Source organism: Oreochromis niloticus, linkage group LG15, assembly GCF_001858045.2.
Source record: "Oreochromis niloticus isolate F11D_XX linkage group LG15, O_niloticus_UMD_NMBU, whole genome shotgun sequence".
Classification (NCBI taxonomy): domain Eukaryota; kingdom Metazoa; phylum Chordata; class Actinopteri; order Cichliformes; family Cichlidae; genus Oreochromis; species Oreochromis niloticus.
The window spans coordinates 881752-901067 of record NC_031980.2 but is presented as its reverse complement, the minus strand read 5'-3'; the positions used below and the strand labels follow the sequence as shown (position 1 = coordinate 901067).

General features: G+C 45.4%; 1 protein-coding gene across 6 annotated transcripts in view; it reads right to left on the bottom strand.

Annotated features, from left to right (window-relative positions):
• cdc42bpab (CDC42 binding protein kinase alpha (DMPK-like) b) overlaps positions 1 to 19316 on the bottom strand; it is a 65830-nt gene that overhangs the window by 4439 nt on the left and 42075 nt on the right. For 5 of the 6 annotated variants that reach the window (XR_002058847.2, XR_002058846.2, XM_005449867.4 and 2 more), the window contains 34 exons: positions 18547 to 18640; positions 17697 to 17897; positions 17465 to 17603; positions 17225 to 17334; positions 17044 to 17123; positions 16102 to 16280; positions 15807 to 15926; positions 15541 to 15674; positions 15271 to 15392; positions 14958 to 15078; positions 14187 to 14297; positions 13739 to 13986; positions 11993 to 12098; positions 9603 to 9727; positions 8370 to 8475; positions 7984 to 8132; positions 7804 to 7895; positions 7471 to 7547; positions 5362 to 5400; positions 4835 to 4954; positions 4444 to 4524; positions 4241 to 4346; positions 4014 to 4150; positions 3722 to 3861; positions 3076 to 3157; positions 2621 to 2840; positions 2301 to 2363; positions 1946 to 2199; positions 1732 to 1856; positions 1424 to 1638; positions 1184 to 1281; positions 897 to 981; positions 373 to 496; positions 1 to 118 (listed from right to left, as the gene is read on the bottom strand). Coding sequence is in view for 4 of the 6 variants with exons in the window: in XM_005449867.4 (XP_005449924.1) it covers positions 1 to 118; positions 373 to 496; positions 897 to 981; positions 1184 to 1281; positions 1424 to 1638; positions 1732 to 1856; positions 1946 to 2199; positions 2301 to 2363; positions 2621 to 2840; positions 3076 to 3157; positions 3722 to 3861; positions 4014 to 4150; positions 4241 to 4346; positions 4444 to 4524; positions 4835 to 4954; positions 5362 to 5400; positions 7471 to 7547; positions 7804 to 7895; positions 7984 to 8132; positions 8370 to 8475; positions 9603 to 9727; positions 11993 to 12098; positions 13739 to 13986; positions 14187 to 14297; positions 14958 to 15078; positions 15271 to 15392; positions 15541 to 15674; positions 15807 to 15926; positions 16102 to 16280; positions 17044 to 17123; positions 17225 to 17334; positions 17465 to 17603; positions 17697 to 17897; positions 18547 to 18640 (4321 nt within the window). In the remaining 2 variants the exon portion in view is untranslated. The remainder of the gene's footprint in view (positions 119 to 372; positions 497 to 896; positions 982 to 1183; positions 1282 to 1423; positions 1639 to 1731; positions 1857 to 1945; positions 2200 to 2300; positions 2364 to 2620; positions 2841 to 3075; positions 3158 to 3721; positions 3862 to 4013; positions 4151 to 4240; positions 4347 to 4443; positions 4525 to 4834; positions 4955 to 5361; positions 5401 to 7470; positions 7548 to 7803; positions 7896 to 7983; positions 8133 to 8369; positions 8476 to 9602; positions 9728 to 11992; positions 12099 to 13738; positions 13987 to 14186; positions 14298 to 14957; positions 15079 to 15270; positions 15393 to 15540; positions 15675 to 15806; positions 15927 to 16101; positions 16281 to 17043; positions 17124 to 17224; positions 17335 to 17464; positions 17604 to 17696; positions 17898 to 18546; positions 18641 to 19316) is intronic. The other variant, XM_005449868.4, reaches the window with a different exon arrangement.

Below are 19316 nucleotides of genomic sequence, written 5' to 3'. Positions count from 1 at the left end.
CATGGGCAGATCTTTTAGGATCTGGATCCCATCTCCTGGTCCCATGTGAGCCACGTGGTTGAAGTTGGTTGGATTGGAGATCAGTTTGTTTCTCATCTCGGGATCTCGCAGCATCTCTCTGGAATCACAGACACAGGATCAGAGCGTCAAAGAGAGCAGAGGGGTTTTTCACTTTTTCCTCCCTACAGTGATGATGCTAATACCACTGGTGTAGTTAAAAATACAGATCCACAGCCATCAGGCACAGGGGATCATTCATTAGCATTAGAAAGCAGCTCAGAGTAACAGAACGCGGTGAGGAAAGCTTTGGGAAAATAACGGTGAGTTCTCCGAGAGCTCCTCGCAGCAAATACAAAGCTTCAGGTAAGCTACCTCCTCTGCTGAAGTCGCTCTTCTTCAGGCACTCTGAAGGAGTAGCGTCTCTTGTTGTTCATGCTGCGCACCATCTGCTTCCGGCTGTTGTCTGACGTCTCCGGGACGACCAGCTCGTCGCCCTCTGAAAGATCAACAAAGATCATCATTTGGCTGCTGATGCTGGACACAGATTAAAACCAGGAGCAAGCTCCAAACCGGCAACAGAGAGGACTTTGTTTTTATGTGCGACTTCCTTTAACTTATTGCATGTCACATGACACAAACATCAGCCACTTCCATCTATGAGGGTCGTGATGACATGTGGCCGAACTAGCGCACACCTTAACCTTTAAGTTTGCCACGCTGTAATTTGGTCTGCTGCCTTAGGTTGTCTTATAAGCAGGTCCCATCAGCTGGATCCTGACCTGCCACTAAAGTAGTTTGCAGTTAATCCTGCGCTAATAAAGACTTTTAACAGAAAAATGCTAAAGAGAGACTGAGAACGTATTCCTCGCCTCACACGGCACAGAGAGCGATCTTACCGGCCATCTTGTTTCTAAAGTAGATAAGGCGCACGGTTTCCAGCCCCAGCAGGTTCAGAGAGCCGTCCACATTCAGAGGTCGCATCTGGAGGACGAGCAGAGAAATCAGCAAATCTGCTAAGATTCAGACCAACTTGTGACCTGTGAGCTTTGAGCTTAGTCCCTGGATTCACCTTACATACACACCACACACATCACTGTTTAAAGCTGACTGATCTGTGCAGCCATCAAAGGTGAGACTGAGTTATTTCTGCTGAAGCTTTAGTCACTTTCACACAGACACTGACCTTCTTGACCGGGATGGTCTGAATCCACTCCATGGTGTTGACATCAAACACATCCACGGCGTTCTCACTGTACACGGACAGGTAGGGGGCGTTGTAGCCTGAGGAACATAAAACAGCTGAGATCGCAGTTTCACTTTTTCACATAAATGAACACAAATACAAACAACATCCTGTAACGGCCCCGCACACACGTGTTGCATTCACACATCTGTGTATCAAACTGTAACAGCGTGCACTCACAGGCAGCGTTGGGCACAGCCGGCCACATGAGCTCCTGCTGCCGCGACCTGCGGCCCTGTGAGTCCACGTACACCCCGATGGCACTGAAGCACAGCAGCAGCTCCTTGCTGGAGATCTCCACGGCACAGAGGGTGTCCAGGCCCTGCTGAGGGATGAAGGCCAGTGTGTGGTCCTCAGCGTGGAGCAGGCTGACAGGGGACATGTCCCCATGGACACTGTGGAGGGTTTCAGGAGCTCAAAGTCAGACTTGTGTAGGCTGAAGGGATCAGAGGAACGCAACTGTAACCAGACCCAATGATGTAAAGTACCTGTAGCGCGTGAAGCCAGACTGATAGCCCACATAGAGACGCTCACTGAGCAGACCCATCCACTGAACCGGCCCCGGGGCCTGCAGCTCCCGCAGCCGACGGTGACGCATTTTACTCTTATTCACCTGCAAGAGTGTCAGCACATCACATCAAGTCACATCAAGTGAGACGTGGCAGAAGCCTCGAGGGTTAGCAAGCGTGAGCTTTTTCTGACCTCATAACATATGATTTTATTCTTCATGGCCACACAGAGGCAGGTGAGGGAGCCGTTGCGGACCGGACCCGACACGATGGTCTGGCAGCCTTTCGTCTCTGCCAGCTTGTAGAACTCGGTCTCGCGGCCGTCCAGGGCCTGCGTGGGGAAGAGGCGGACGTGGCGGTTCCTGCCAGAGATGACCGCCAGCAGCTGCTCCTGGAGCATCAGGTCAATGTGGTGCACCTTTTTGTTGTCCCCCACCCGGATTATTTCTGAGGACAGAGGGAGGAGTGAGGGAAAAGAGGCAAGAAGGAGAGGCGACACAAGTCGCACAGCCGGGAACTCTTCTCAAAAACATCAACACAGATCCTACCATCTTTGGTGACATGGATGACAAAAAGGCCTTCCTCGTTGCCCAGGGTGACGCGCTCGTGATCTGAGAGTAAAACAGATGAGGTGAGACAGCTGCGCTAAGGAGACAAAGACTGTACTGAAAACTTTCAGCTGCTTTCTTTGCTTTAAAAAACTATCGATAAACTGCTGGGAGGGTCTTTGTCTGACTTCAGCAGGTAACGATTAAACGGTGCATTTCTAAAACACGACTGAACTCGGGTTAGATGACAACACACAGAGTTTGTGGGTGTGGATTTCCTTTAACACTTGCTGAGGGGTGAGCGTGTTTGTGGCGCCCACCTATGATAGCAGCAGACTGTGTCGTCTTGATGAGGGGCAGGGTGCTGTCGTAAGCCTCCTTGGGGACGTAGACGAAGCGCTCCTTGAGCTTGTTCCTCTTTAGGATGCGGTGGAGCTCGTTGAGGAGGCCCACCCACTTGTTCCTCTCCTGGTCGCTGTCGGCCAGGATCAGGATGGAGGGCTTGTGGCTGCTGGAGGGGGACAGCTGGGACGCCGTCACCTGAGGAAAGAGGAGGGACGATGAAGGGTCGCATTATGTGTTTGAAAGAGATTATTTTGGCGTTTGACGCATCTCTTCTTCAAGTTCATCCAGTTGTCATAATATGGTTCTTTGGCAACGACACCCAAAGCAAGACAATCATTAGAAATACATTACAAACATGACTGTGCACAGCCCTGACCTTTAACCTCCAGGAGCCGCTTTACTGACACAGCCGGTGTGGACAGGTACTCACTCTGAATATACAAGGAATGTCCTTGCGGCTGGCGTGGATGACATCAGAGGCCAGGACTGAACTGACTGAAAACTCTTCATCCCTGGGTGAAAGATTGAGATCAGTGTTTACATGTCAAGGCCGTTAACATTTTGTACTCTTGCGTTGAAACGATGCTCGTCACTAACGGCTCTGCTGCAAGTCCAAAACATTTTGAAGAAACTGTTGGAAACGTTCCCGTCAGGGCGCTGCAGTTAACAGGCGCTGGTTATTTCCACATGCACGACTGGGACTGAGAGAGCAACAGATGCACTATTGTTTATGTCTAACCCAGCATGAAGGGTGGAGGTGAGTTGCAAAGCAGCTTGCAGATGACTGTAAGCGTGCTAAAGCAGCTCCACTTTGTGGCCTGTCTGAACTAAACCTACGCTCAGTTTATGAGCATGATTTTAACGACTGATTCATCTTTCTCTTTTTTTAAATGAATCTTTGGGTTTAAACGTGTCAGAAAACAGAAAGATTTCCATCATAATTTACCCTTATGTGTCTCTAAAACACACATTTTATCCAAACACAAAAGTCACACTCTGGTGACATTTAAAGCCAGAAGCAGGCAATTCTTCCTTAAATGCTGAAACCATTTCTTAGTTTCAGGAGGAGTTCTTACCTCATATCTATGACTTGACTGACTACCACACTTGGCTGTGTTGCTTTTCCTTCTCCCAGTTCATAGAGGAACAGTTTAAAGTCACAGACCACAGCCATCGCCCTCTGCCAACCCTTTTTCACCCCGGTTGGTTTGGGCACCTACAAACACAAACAGCCCATTAACAGAATCTGTGCGTCAGTGCGATCAGTCCTGCATCTTACGAAGCATCAGCGGTTTCACATTGAACAAACAGCGAGGATCGTACACACTGCAGACATTTGCATTCACAGGTCTCTGAGGCTTCACTCACCCTGACGTGTCCTTCGTAAGCAGTACCGATCCCCCTCTGAGGGTCGATGCCCAGCGGGCCCTTGGTCTGGTCCTGCGGCACGGGGCACACAGCTGGAGCTTTGTCCGCACACGTTACATGGCAGGAAAAGTTGCATACTAGAAGCACAGAGGGAGACGGGTCAGGGCTGTGACTGTAGAAGTACTGAATCGTGTCAAACATCCCCCGTCCGTTTCTCTCTCGCTCACCTTCACACGTACAGCCTTGACGGATGAGCCCCACCATCAGAGAGGTGCACTGGTTACACTTAGTGGGTGTGTTGAATGTCTTCACTACAAACTGATGTGCTTTGGGCTGCAGAGGGCAGTAATGAGCGACACAGACAGAACGAGCGGTTATCAAACAGAAACTTGAGCCATGGTTGTTCAGCAGCGAGTAATCGATGACTAACCTTAGGTGAGGAGCGCCCGATACTGCCATAACCTACTGAGCGAATGGTGGGCGTCTGAACTGAGCGAGGATGATCGATCAACTACGTGAACAACAACACAAAAAACATCCATCACAGTTTCGTCCTATAAATATGTGAAAAATTATTGTGTCACAAAGAACAAGCTTGGTGAAGCTTCAGGATCACAAATGTTCAGCCGTGAGAAGATGCACATCATAACGAGCTGCCAGTGATGACATATTCTTTGGTTTTCAGCAGCTCTGATGTTTACTTGCTGCATAATGTTTCACCTCAGTCTGAAAGCTCTGGAGGCTAATGTGCTGCTGGTTAGCAAACGAGGCTGAGACTCTGGAGCTGTGCGTTTCTCGCCCACATTTAGGGAATGTCTAACCTCTATTGGCTCCACGTCACTAGCCATGGAGGGTGAACGAGAGCGGGACTTGAGGTGGGACTTGGGGTCATCTTCCCGAGACGGAGTGTTAGAAGGGGTGAAGTTATCCACGGAGTCCACCTGTGGAGAGAGAGGAAAATTGCAAGAGAGAACAGAGAGTAAGAAAGGTGCGACAAACAGGAGGAAGGTGTAAAAGGAAGGCGATGAGGGAAAATGAAGAAAAGAAGAACAGATTAGTTAAACAAACCACCTAGCCAGCATCCATGCTAACAGGAAAGGGCTGTCACCATAATACACACAGCAAACACTTGTATCACATTCACTGAGCTTCAAAGCACAACAGTATCACACGTCACAGCCCAGGGCCCATGCCGAGCATCCACCAGAAACCATGCAAACAAACAAAGCACCCGTAGCAGCACCACATACAGGCACAATCTGACAAATTCAAACAAAACCCTGTCATGCAAACACAGCCACACAAACAAACCAGCGTGACAAGACTACACATCTGCGATGGTGCTTACACGTCTGCCTTTGCTAGCTGGGCCGACGGACGGCGAGTGCTTCAGTGGCGGGAGGAGAGGCAGAGACACAGATGAGTGAATGTCAGAAAGGCTGAAAACATCTTTAAACAGACTCAGGGAGACACATGAAAATGGGAGAAAAAGGCTGTTCTACATTAGACCAGTGATTCCCAACCATGCAGCGTTTCCTCTGCAGCACAATGAAAATAATATAAAACCATCGATTTACATTTTTCATCAGCTCTAGCTCACGATTCACCACACCTGGATCCATCACTTTCTTCTCAAACAAACATTATTCAGTTCAGTCGCTTTGTTGAATTTAAGCTGCTTGTTTCAGTCAAATGAACTGTGTAATATCGCACTGGGGCACAGCGGGCCTGGTTGGGAAGCACTGCATTAGATTCCTGTATCCATGAGGGTCGTGCTGCAGACGTGGTGGGAAAGTACAGGAGCTACTAAGGAAATGCAGCACAGAGAACAGTGACAGGCCTGACTGGGAAAATACATCAAGTACATGAAGCTTGTGAATCATGTTGTTTCTCAGGTTCTCGCTCTAGAAAGCCAAAGTAGAGCCATTCCAGCAGTCCAGTAACATAGCAAGCATCTAAATACAAGGACTACAAGAAATGTCCACCATCACAAGTGTTTATACTAAATATTGAATTAAACTATAAAGCCATGTTATTTTCTTAAAGCAGGTAAAATGAATCTGACTGCACTGGAAACATCTCGTTTCAAACGTGGACACATTCTGCAAACTCCACTTTTCCCCGTTTGTCCTCAGTGTGTTTAGAGGCAGCTGCCACAATATTATTATTCCCTCGCTGAGCAGCTTCAATCCAAAATGCTCTCATGTTGGCAGCAAACACGGAGGTCGTGTAGCTTCTAAGGAAGCCAGACGCAGCGGATCCAGTTTAGCTTGAAGTAAAACCTGCAGGCCAGTGTAACACTGACCGACAGTCAGAAAATGTAGACTGCAAATCAACTACTGTTGTGTTTTCATGCTGCCTTTGGTGCTCCAGTGCAAACTCATTTTGTCAGCCCTCGACACTCGTTTACTTCACTCTCACTGCCTGGGCTCATACTCGCTATCAAACCCTCCTAATTTCAACTTTTATAGACAAAATGATTCTGCTGGCGTCCTTCGCGACTACATGAAAAGAGAAAGTGACAGAACGTGTCTTGAATGTCACGGTCAGCTGCCCTGCAGTCAGCTCAGTATGCGTCCTACTCTCTGTCACTCACCAAACTCAAAGGATTATGGGCTTAGATATGGTACAAATAACCAGTTATTAGTGCATTTTCTAGTTAGTTTTTTTTAATTCAGTTTAGTTTCGTGGATTTTCTTCTTCCACTTTAGTTTTTATTGTTTGAAAATGTTTAGTTTTATTTTAGTTTTTCGTCTTAGAGTTACAGAAGTTTTAAAGGGCAGCTGACTCAGTCTGGCAGACACTCAAAGTCTCCATCAAACACGTCCATCAAAACCTTTTCTTAACCAAACTAACAGAAACTAAAAGGATAGTTTGTCTATCTTTTCATTTTTATCTTAGTAGGATCACAAGTTTTAGTTTTAACTAATATCTGTGAGCTGAAATGTGAAACCCATCCTGTGGAGCCAAAAGCACAATATAAACACAAGTTTTCCTTCTTCAAATAACAGCTAATACTGTCGGATCCACACTTCCATACAGTAACACACACACACACACAAATCTACAGTATGCACATACACCGTCTTTTCATCTCGTTCATATGCTCAGTCCTACAGCACACAGCTACTGTTGCATGTACACACACACACACACACACACACACACACACACACACACACACACCCAACTAACCAAGATAAACTTACATCTTCCCAAAACTCAATTAAAGAAGATGAGGATGAGGAATAAGAATCCTTGTGTAGCAGGAAGTGATGTGAGGAAAATGAAAGATAAAACAAAAATAAAAACTGGTGAAACAAATAAATAATGAAAGCGTGACGAAAACAACAACATCTTAATGAAGAGCAGAGAATTTAAAGTCATGGACTTGAATCTTTCATTTGAGGTAGACACATTGTTGTGCTCATAAGCAGATTTTCTCTTTAATGCTTACATCGAACTGGTCGAGTGCTGAGGTGGGGGCATTGAGAAAAGCCAAGAAGGAATTCTGGGAATCCTGGTGCTTGACACCTGTAGTCACAGGACGAATAAGACAACCATTGTTAAGAACGCAATATCAAAACATCAAACGGTGATTTGCACGAGTCACAGGACTGCCTCAAAGAGCTGGGGGGCAGATTCATGAGCTCCAAGCAACAATACATTTTTATGTACACAGCACATTAAGAGTCCCAAGCTTCTGATTGTTGCATAACCCTCTTGTAGTGTGATAATCTCCAAAGGTTTCCGTGCACAGCGCCCATTCAGCCACAGCACGCGTACTCACCTCGCCGTAGCCGCAGCTCCTCCGTCTCCTTTTTCAGACGCTCAATCTCAGCCAGCAGTTCCTGGTTTTTACTCTCAACTTCCTGCAGTTTACTGATCGATCAGACACAATGATACGTTAGCTGTTTTTAGCAAAAGTTGTTTTAAGTTGTTTTAAAAAAGAAAAGTTTAGCAGTCATACCATTCTGTGGAGATGTTGTTGGCCTTTACTTTGTTCAGCTCGTCCTGGATGCTCTGCTTGGCCCTGATCTCAGCGTCCAGGGCCGACTGCAGCTCCAAGCGTGCAGACATGTCCAGCTTGGCCAAACGCCGCATTTTCCACGGCATGTCCTGAAACGGAGACAGAAGCTGAAACTGAGTGAATCACAAGACAGAAAGGGACGCACCACTGCTCGACTTATTTGTGAGTGTAAAAGAGTGAAAGACTGTCTTCTTTCATGATATTCATTCAAGCTACACTTTGGCTTCATCGTTTTAAAACGTATAATTACTGAACTAGTTTCTACCAACAACAAGGGATTTCTTTTAGTTCTGCAGCAGACAGATGAAGTGTTTGTGTTTATTTACCGTGGCTCTCGCTCCCAGGCTGCTGCTTCTCAGCCCCTCCAGCTCTTCTGTCATCTTAGTGGCCAGAGCCTGCAGGTAGCCCCGAGCATCTTTCTCATCACTCACCCTGACACACACACACACACATTACTACAAATGCAAACACATTCTATGGGTGTCAACTTTACCATAACCATAAAACCATAGGAGTCTAAATCCAACACTAAAACACACTGACAGTATATCATTATTATTTATTTTACATATAAAGACGTATTCTACTCTTGGTCAGTAAGAGCACTGACGAGCTGTTTGAAGCTCTCTACAAACATCCTTCAGCGGCAGAATTGGAAAAACAAACAAACACACACACACACACACACACACACACACACACACACACACACAGTAAACACCGCCTTTTCACTGTATGCTCTTCAGGTCCTGTGACCCGTATCACACTTAACCATTGCTTACACATCATTCACCACACGCAGAAACACAAAACAGATACAGACACACGTTCAGCCTGCAGGACTCCGAGTAGCTCAGTAATCCTGAACACTCAGGTAGAATAAACACTGACAGTGTTCACAGCACGCACTTAAGCTGCTGCTAACCTAAACATTTTCTGGCACTCACACAGAGCGCACGCCACACACGTTTGATATTCAAAAATCAGAGTTCATGTCAAGTCATGAAAGGATGTTTCCATTCGTTTTGTTTTTACCTACAAGTGATCCTACTTCTTTATTTAGCCCCTGCAGTAGCAAACCACAGCCACCAGGGGGCAACAGTGATCACTAAATTCCTCTAAACCTGCATACCACACTCAACACTTGTACTTACATGTCTGAAGTGTGTGTGTGTGTGTGTGTGTGTGTGTGTGTGTGTGTGTGTGTGTGTGTGTGTGTGTGTGTGTGTGTGTGTGCTATGTAAAGACTTTAGGCTTGTCCAACAGTGAGAGGCTGAGCAGCTGGCGAGGTGTCAGCTGCACTGGGAAGTGATCTGAGTGGAAGGCAGGGCTGAGCAGCTCTGTGATCTTCAGCGGTATGTGAGAAATGCTGCAGTTATACTCCAAGAAGGAACCCAATCCACTACGAGACAGAAGCGTGTGTCCGCTCGCACTTTGTCACACTGAACAGAAACGTCTTTGAATTGGCGCTCTAGCATCAGCGGGGAAAGCGTATGCCTCAGCAAGTATTTGGGACATTTGATAAGGTTGCAGTGTGCATATACGAGTGTGCGTCTTACCATTGGATGATTTCTGTGATCTGGGCCTCCCAGTGAGCTACACTCTCCTTTTTATCAGCCAGCTCCCTCATCTCATCCTCCAGCTGCCTGTTGGAGCTGCTCATCTTCTCAAACATGGTGGTTAGCTACGGGAATGAGAACAAACGTGGGGGAAGGAGAGCATGCTATTAAACACAATATTGTAAAGTGTCAAATCATAAAGCTGTCAAAGTCTAACACCTGGTAAATGAACTCATTACACACAGTTTGCCATTGGTGTTGCCAGTGAATATGAGAGGTTCAGGTGCTCGGCCTCCAACACGATGAGCACGTGTAAAATTAATCAGCGTATTGTTGAAGACGGACTTTATGATTCAGTCCCCAGCTGCTCCATCACACCAGGACCACATGTATGTTACTCACATGTGAGGGTGATATCCTTTGATATGAGAGGTCAGCTCACTGCTCACTGTTCATTATATTTGTGGAATGAGGAAAGTGGGATAGTTAGTGCTGTTTTGCAACTGGTCTACAAGCTGGTTTCCAGCAAATGCAAATGTCAGTGTTGTAAAGACGCTTTACGTCACAAACTGTGACATTCCTCAGCACGCAAATCTTTGGGGACAAATCCACCAACTTAGGCGTGAAACATGCTCCTCGACACACCCCTAACCTCATGCCCAGATATAAGTCAGAGTTACAATGAAAACGTCCAGAACTAGACAGATGTGACAGATGTGTAGCTACTCGGGTTTGGAAATGCCAGGAAATCATGGATGTAGCCATTAACGAAACAAGCTCTACAAAACACTATTCCTCATGCTGGAGAAAGTTAAACATGTCATGGAGATCCTGTATCATTTCTCCCCACGACTTCTTTAAATGGGCGTATTACACTTTGTTCTGCTTAGATGAACAGAGTATAAGATAAAGGAGGATCGTTTTGAATTGTGAATAATTCAGTCTTAAACAAGACGTTTCAGTTTATTCAGATTGAGCAACCCTGATAAACAGCAGGTCTGAGCAGCAGGTACACAGGTGTGTATGTCCTGTATGCCTGGGATGACCATATATGGATATCGGCTCTCTTTGAGGTCACACAGAACCAAAAGCTGTCTGCAGCCTGAACATTTGGCTCAGATTTTCTGCACATACACAGACCTCAATATTTGAAACAGCAACATTGTAACAGTGCAAATTACCAAAGTTACTCAACTGTGTCCGACTTTTGAAATGGCAGAAAGATGCACTTTTTATTTTCAAGCATCTCTCTGAAAGTAAAATCTCTCAACACAGTAATGTTTTTACCAGCTGACAACGATTGTTAGTTTTTAATGGGTTTATTTTTAACTGCAAGTTCAAGAACATGAAATTGACGACGCTGGGGAAGAACAAGAACTTCTGTTGGGAAATAAATGATGCTAATCAATCACATCTGCCTGCTCTTGGAGAAGAAACTGCAGATATTCTTGACCGGGGTCCAGATTCCTTTTTCATTTCTAACCATAATGTTTGCTGCTAAAACAGTTTACACTGACAATGGATGATGTTCTCATACTGGGATGTCTTTTCATATTTATTCAATGCCAATTTCATTCTGTCAACAGCTGACACTGAGAGCGAGCAGCTTTTCCTGTGATGATGTTTCTTTGATCGTGGGAATTCAGGCCGATACCAACGATGGAGGTCAAATGCAGTTGAAAAGTTGGACAAACTGAACACAAGTCCAGCCTACAGGTCGTTTCATGCATTTCTGGTACTGCGCCAACACAGCCTAAGAAACACAACAACATGTAACTGTGCACAAATGGTGCAGAGTGAAGATGAAGCAGTTTGATGTGAATTCTGGAGCCTCCTTTGAAAGGTGAGACGAGTCAAACAATAATATTTTTACACGCTTCAAAACGCGCCGAAAAAGTATTTGGTGGTGCAGCTAGTGCACACGCAGATCGAATCCATCCTGATTGCTTTTCAAAATACAACTGAGTGTGTGAACTAACAAAACACAAATAAGTACAGTGATATAATCTATATAATCACAGAGCAGCCACAGACTTTAACACCAACACTTTAGTCCATATGTCAGAATGTCTCCTGCTTATGAGACATTGCTTGAAACGAGGGCCTTTCTGAACTTCCAAAGTCAACAGAGCTCAGTCCAGAGAGTCATTCCATCCGCCTGTGGAGGAGGCTACGGGGTGTTTTTACGCAGGATATTGAACAGTGATTTCTTTGGCATTGCTGGGAGAGCGGGGGTGGAGGGAGGAATGTGATGAAAGAGTTTGGGGTTACTCGGGGTCAAAGCGCAGTGTTAGTGTGTGTTGGAGAGATCACTCTGACAGATGACCCAGGTTTGTGTGCTGACAGTCATTTTGTTACTTTGTGTATAAACAGATGAAGAGATATGGCACCTTATCGAGTTCACTGGACAGCTTCTTGTTTTCTTCGGTGAGCAGGACTCGCTCTCGCTCATACTTCTGCTTGTACTCGGTCTCAAACTCTTCCCGCTCACTTCGGCTGGACGGGGAAAAGCACACACACACACAGACTTACTGTAAAACTTGTGACTTTGTATAAACTTACATTTATTCCCAACCCACAACTTATAAATGCAAAACTCCATCTGATTTCTCGCATTTGTCATTTTAACATTAAGACCTCCTCAGTCCTGAAACACAGGTCTGTTTGAGCTCTCGTGTGATTCCTCCCACACCTCTCCAAACCTTAGATCAGACACCAAGATGCATTATTCAGCCCAAACACATTAATGCAGTTAGAATCTGATACAGTGCTGTGTTTGAAACTGAATTAGAAAGCAGTGGGAGTAATATGGCACTAACAGCAGGCAGGATGGCTGGGGACAGGGTACAAAAACAAAGCGCCATAGCTTTCTCCACAAAAACACGTTTTTATTCAAATTTTATTAAACTAGCGGTCCACAGTGTTGGATCAGGTGAGCCCGAGTGCCGCAGAAGAAACAACTTCTTTCCATTTATTGGTATAAAATCTCCACGTTGACACATTTTGACAGATTTTTTTATTTTTTTTACCATTTCAACCTCTGCTGCTCTCATCTTATCACCAACCAATACTGTGTAGTCACTACAGTGAAGTTTGAACAGGCCTGTGAAGACGGCACTGTTAGTTTAGTCTGGTTTTAAATTTGTGCTCCAGGATGAACTGAGGGGCAAATGTGGCCATCTTTAAACACAGTGAAGCTAAACAAACACTCAGATCTGAAACATTTCTCTACAGACATCTTACAACATCTGCATTAGAATTATTCCATCGTCTGCATGTTGTAGCTTTACATATAAGCAGACGTAAGAATAAGTCATGATGATTTGCAGCAGAGCGAACATCAGCATGTGTGTCAGCCCGCTGTAAGAAATAAGGGTATGCAGCCCTTTTTGACATATTAGAGATTTTTAGCTCACTGTAGCCGCTGAGCACAGACAGCTTTAAACTCCTTCAGATTCATTTAAAACGCTAACAGTACAGTAACAGGTCTCCCAAACCCAAAAAGCCAAAACAGGACTCATTCAGGGTAATCAGGACATCTACAGGTATAAGGTGAATTCAAGACCTTTGAATCATTTTTTTTTTAAACCTTTCAAATTCAGTTTGGGACCTGCATCCTTCCAGCTCTGACTCATGGGCCGGCTAGCTCAGCGAGACCTTTCCTCCAGCAGCCCAGCTGACCTAAGCATCGAGTTCATTTTCATTTTTTAAGATGTTTATTTTACCAGCCTACTATTACCATTAGCTGTAAATTTAAAATCTTAAAAAATAAAAGGGACGGCTGGACTAGTGCAGCCTTGGGAATGAAATCCACTCATGTTTGTGGGGCAAACACTGACAGTGTGCCTGGGAAACTCTCGTTGTTATATTTACGATCCATTTAACCGGAATTTATGGAAATGTTAGGGGACGGCTAGAGCTCTACTGAAACTACTATATTTATAGCACAAAGGGGATTAAGGGGATGAAACTATCGTTAACAGTAACTGTAATTACCTCATGGAATCATCACTGAAAGAGACGACAGAAGAATTACATGAGAACTCAAAGTATTAAAGAGAAACCTAAAGTGTTTCCTGCTGAATTGAACTAATGCTAACAACACAGTCCCCAGGAAAGGGAAACTTGTGCGATACCTTTCACGACGAGTCTTTTCCAGTTTGTCTTTGAGCATCATGATCTCTTTCTGCAGGTTGAGCTGTTGGCTCTCAGCGTCTCTCAGCTCTTTACGCAGCGCCTTCAGCTCGGCGCTGTGCTGTGCCTCCTTGCGGGCCAACTCTTCATCGAAGAACATCGTTTTCTTCTCCATTTCTCCACGTAAACGACCGACCTCCTGGGTTTGATCTGCCGAGGCCGGGGCAGCAGAGGAGCCAGCCTGCTTCACCTGGGTGGTGGGAATAAGACGAAGATTTGTATGGAGAAGAAACGAGAGGTACCTGTGAGACTCTTTGTACTCATGCAGGGGGAAAAACCCTAAAATATCTTCAACAGGCTGATTACGCCATTAGTATTTTGTGAATGGTTTTGTTTCTTTTACACTCAAATGTGTTCAAACATGGTTAAAAACAAGCTGTGTACACTCACCTTCAGCCCCTCCAGCTCCTCCTCCAGCTGTCGGCTGTATTGCTCGTTGCGCTCTCGCAGCTTCTTCTCTTTCTGAGCCTCGGCCGCCTGCTCCTCTACCTGAGCCTCCATCTGATGACACACAAACCATGAAAGCAGACGAGCTTTTCAAACATGTCACAGCTGCAAGACGTCGTTTGTGAACGCTTTGGACGTTTCTAGATTTCTGCACAAATATTTTACATTACAGAGACAAACACATTAAACCTGTGTGCAACTTCTGGATTAGGACATTTCTAATAAAGACTAAAACTTATGGACAGTTATCAGAAATGTTGAATTTCTAATTTACAGCGGTGGCTCACATACTTCCCCCCTCAGAGATATGCAACACTGTTGTATTTTTCTTAATAACTGACTTCTTCTAATGGTTTCATTTTATTTGCATGACTGGTTCTCTCCATCTACCTTCAGGCCGTGGCTGAAAATAAGATTATATATGATGTTATATTTATAGAGAGCGATAAAATTCACCAATCATACATGCCAGGCACATGTTAAACAGGTAAATGCTGCTCTACGAACACACGAGGAACAACGTCTCAGATGAATGTGTTTCATGTCATTTTGTGACTTTATGCCACTGTGATCTGTGGATGTGAAACTTTGTGGACGTCTGCAGCGATTGCACACGTTACATTTTTGCATAAAGTCACAGTGACGTTTGGATGAACCTCGAGTAGGTGAACGTAGAGCAGGGTGTGCTAGCAACCACAGGGGAGTCTACTCTACCTCCTTCTTGGCCCTCTCGGCCTTTCGCACCTCGAGGCGGAGAGCCTCCACCTTTTGATTCTGGCTTTCCATCTCCTCCTCTTTGTCACGCAGCTGACGAACCAGGCGCTGCTTCGCCGACCTGTGAACAATTGAGCCGGGACAGGAAAACATCCAGCGTAGGCGTTTTATTTATGGATGGGACTTTGACTTTGTAAAAAAAACATTACTAAACAAACTCTAGCAGTCGACGGTTGGCATTCCCGACAGTACAGGAGAAACTCTCCAGATCAGCGTATTAATGGAGGCCCAAGACACGGGCGCGTGCTTCTACCTGAGGTCTGTGAGCTTCTCGTTCAGCTCTGAAAACTCCTGCATGGCCAGTTTTCTCTGGCTGTGAGCTTCCTTCAGCTCTTTAGACTGAGACTTCAACTTCTCGCTGGCGTCCATGAGATCCTGAACACGACACAGATGACAGCAGAGTTGAGCTTTTCACATCCCTCCCACAAAGTAGTCCAATAACTTATTTCAGCTTGATCAATAAAATCATACGCGTTTGTAGCTCTTTAAATATCCAGAAAATGACACGAAACACTAGCTGTACCTTTTGTAGGTCATCCCTCTCCTGTGTGATGCTCTTCATCTGTTTCTCAAGAGTCTTGATGTGTTTGGACGAGTCCTCCAAGTCTCTCCGAGCCAGCGTCACATCCTCCAGCTGCTTCTCCAGTTGGCCTGAGTCTGAAACAAACACACACTTGGTTTGAAACGGAACTGAATTTGTCAAACAACCACATTGTTGCTTCTATTGTTTAATTTCAGAAACAATCAGAAGCTGATTCAGAAGGAAAGAGAGTTGCACTGTGTCCTGACCAGCGATCTGCTTCTTGAGAATGTCGATCTCACTTTTCAGGCTCCTGATCTCCACCTCCTTGTTAGCACTGAGGGGGCCCTCGCCCGTGTGCTGCAGCGCCTGCACCGTCTGAGTCGACTCTGTGGCACATCAAATCAGAAACATCATTTATAGGCCTTTAAAAAGCGATACTGGCAAGAGTGGACAGTTTGAAGTTCAGCATGTGCAGAGTGGATGCTGTTGCCTTATGATGGCTGTGTGCATGTATATATGATGCAACACATCTGAACTGATGCACCACTGCTCCAACCTCACCTTGCAGTTTGCGGCTCAGCTCTAGCTTCTCCTGCTCCAGGCGGCGAATCCTTCTCTCGTAGGCCTCAGTGGCCAGGCTGTCCTCCAGGCTACGCTGCACTTCAACATCCAGCTTGTCCTGCCCGGCCTTACCCGGCTCACCTCCCAGCTGTCGCAGGCAACCCCGATCAGACAGAGTACTACAGAGGAGGGGGGGGGTAAACAAAAGAAGTACAAGTGAGGACAAACTATTTACATCGGTGCTGGTGGTTTTTGATGATATCAAACCGGTCATCGAGAAAATACAAAGAAACATCGGGGAGAGAGAAGTGATGGCGACAGAGATAAGCTGAAAGTTGACAATATGTTGAGTCATGGGAGAAAACAGGAGAGGGAGACGAGGAGTGCGAGGTGGAATGAGAAAAAGAAGGACAGAAAGGAAGGAAAAGGCTATTATCACTGAGGCTTGAAAAGATAAGGAAGCAGCTGGTGGGTCTGGTGCTTTCTCATGAGTACCACTTCAGCCTGAGGATGTACAGCAAGTCATGAACATCACCTTATTAGGGAGGAAAGCTAATCTAACACTCCTACGCCTCCTCACACGGAGAGACGGCTTGTATAGGAAATCCATTTAAAAATAAAGTCATTACATATAAAGACAACCTGTCACAACCTTCCTCCTACCAATCTTATTTTACACTGGAGGAAAATAGCTCCTCCTCACTACCACAGTCATTATAATGAGTCTGAAGGAAGACTTTCAAAAGAGGCTAAATGAATAAAGCCCAAGTCTGATTTAGGAAGAGGCTTAAGAGACTTTTTCTTTCTCTTTTTGCCTTTTTACAAACTTCAGCAAAGACACAGACAGGAAATGCAGCTGTAGTAAGATTTGGTATGATTTGGTTGTGGTTTAGGCAGAAACAGGTGAGTGGTAGCAGCAGACAGCTGTTTGTTAACACTTACCATTTACTTGTGTAGGTGAAACCTACAAAGGGCAGGTGGTGGCCTGAGAAAGCAGTGTGAGAGGGAGGGGGCATAGTCTCCTGAAAAGGATTTGAAATCATGTGAAATCTGCACATCAGTATGAATACATCCACAGTCAGACAACATCGTGACAGGATGACGTTCACTTCTCTAAACGTACCGAGTTCTTGAGACAGTCGTCGTCCACGTCGAAGTTGGAGGTGTCTGTAGGACTGCTGACCTCTGGGATGTAGGGGGCTTCACACATGCGAATGTTATCCCAATCGATGCCTAACAAGGCCACAGGTGAAAAACAAGTAGATGCATTTATTAAGTAGCATACAGCTAACGGTAAGCTGGGATGATGCTGGTGAGGTTTTTCAGGTAATCTTTGTGTGTGACAGAGAGATGGAGCCTGTACCTGCGAAGAAGGGGTGCTGCTTAAAGTCCTCGATGCCATTCTGGCCCAATCGGTGCTCTCGGCTGCAAATAAGTCGGCGAATCAGATCTTTCGCTTCCTCAGAAACATCTGTGATCTGCTGTGGGAACTGGAATCTCTCCTGTGCAAGATACGATCACATTTGAGTCAGTGTTTACGGGTCAAACTGGGCTAATTCCAGGCGAGTTTACACCTTTTAACTTCGTCAGCCCACCTTGTGGTTCATGATCTTCCCGTAGGTTTCCACCAAGGATTCTGCATAGAAAGGAGTCTCGCCGTACAGCATTTCATACATGCAGACCCCCAGGGACCACCAGTCACACTCTGGTCCATATTTGCCTTTCCCATCCTCCATAGCCTGGAGGATTTCTGGAGAGATGTAGTCTGGGGTTCCCACAGCCACAGATGACTGAACCTAGCAGAGAATTTAAGACAAAGTATATCAAAGAAATTAAGAGGTGACAAAAGTTTGCTTTGTGCATGTAAAGTCAGCAACAGGAGTGATGATGAGGAATTAAAGGTAAAAGTCTGTAACATGAGATAAATTCAACCACTGCAGGAACGCAGCATTTGTTTACATCTACAGAACTCAAATGATTTCACTTTCAGTGAGCCTGAATTATAATAAAACCGTGTAACTGGGAAAACATTACATTGTAAATCATATTTGAATAGTTACAGAGTAACACTAAACATTCGGGCTGTTGGCTCATTCTCTGTATCTGCTTCTAATTCAAAGAGCTGCTTTAATGCAGACAAAACACCTTAGAAATACATTCCTATTCCATTTAATCTATTTGTAGACTGGTTTTTCCTTTTCAAATAGTCATTCAGCCATCGTTAACATCCCTCTGAGATTTTCTTTGATCATTTATTTCATGCCGTCTTGTTTTTGGGATGGGGCTAGGAGAATGGTCTGAATCACAAAGTGCAGGCACAGCCAAGCAGCTGAACCGCACTCTCCTCCTGGGAGACCCCCGGGGGTTGACAAGGAGGTCAGAAAAGCTCTGGTATGTTTGCTTTGGCCCAAACGAGGCAGCAGCAGCAGTGTGGTAAAAACCTACCGTCCCATCCTCCATGAGTTTGAGGCAGGAGCCAAAGTCAGCCAGGCGGATGTGGCCGTTCATATCCAGCAGAATGTTGTCGGGCTTGATGTCCCTGAAAGAGGAGGAAGGGGGAAAGGCAAGTGAGGATGGAGGGAGGAGAGAAGAGAGGAAAAGAGGGAAAAAGAGTGAGCGAGCGATTCCTCAGAAGAATAAAGATGATGAAGAAAATGGGACACTCTTCCAAATAAAACAATACCTACACATGGCCCATCCAAAACACACAAGCCTGATCTCATATTCCCCATCAACTATCATCAAATTAGGTTACATAACTTGGGGAAATTTCACTGTCTCAGCTTGCTTTTAAAGAATGTGTATAATAATTCAGATACATTTGTGATTCAATTAAATGTAATTCGCCTCAGTCCATTTATCAGCAGCGTGACAACTTTAAATTGACCAAAAGAAAAAACAAACATTGAAAATAGTTGGGCTTGTGGGAATTAGCTGTACCCGAAGTACAGATGTACACACACACACACACACACACACACACACACACTTAGGAAATACGCAGCACACAAACACACTCCCTCATCTCTTTTTGCTCTGATGTGCATGAGCCGAGCAGAGCGGGGGGGCTGGAGGGGGGCTGGAGGGGGAACAGTCTCTTACAGATGTGCTCCCCGTGGCCACTGTAGGTTTTCTTCTCACCCTGCATCTGTTCTGCATTACTACTGCTGATGACATGTTTACAGATACGCTGGCCTGTACGACTCGGGACACTT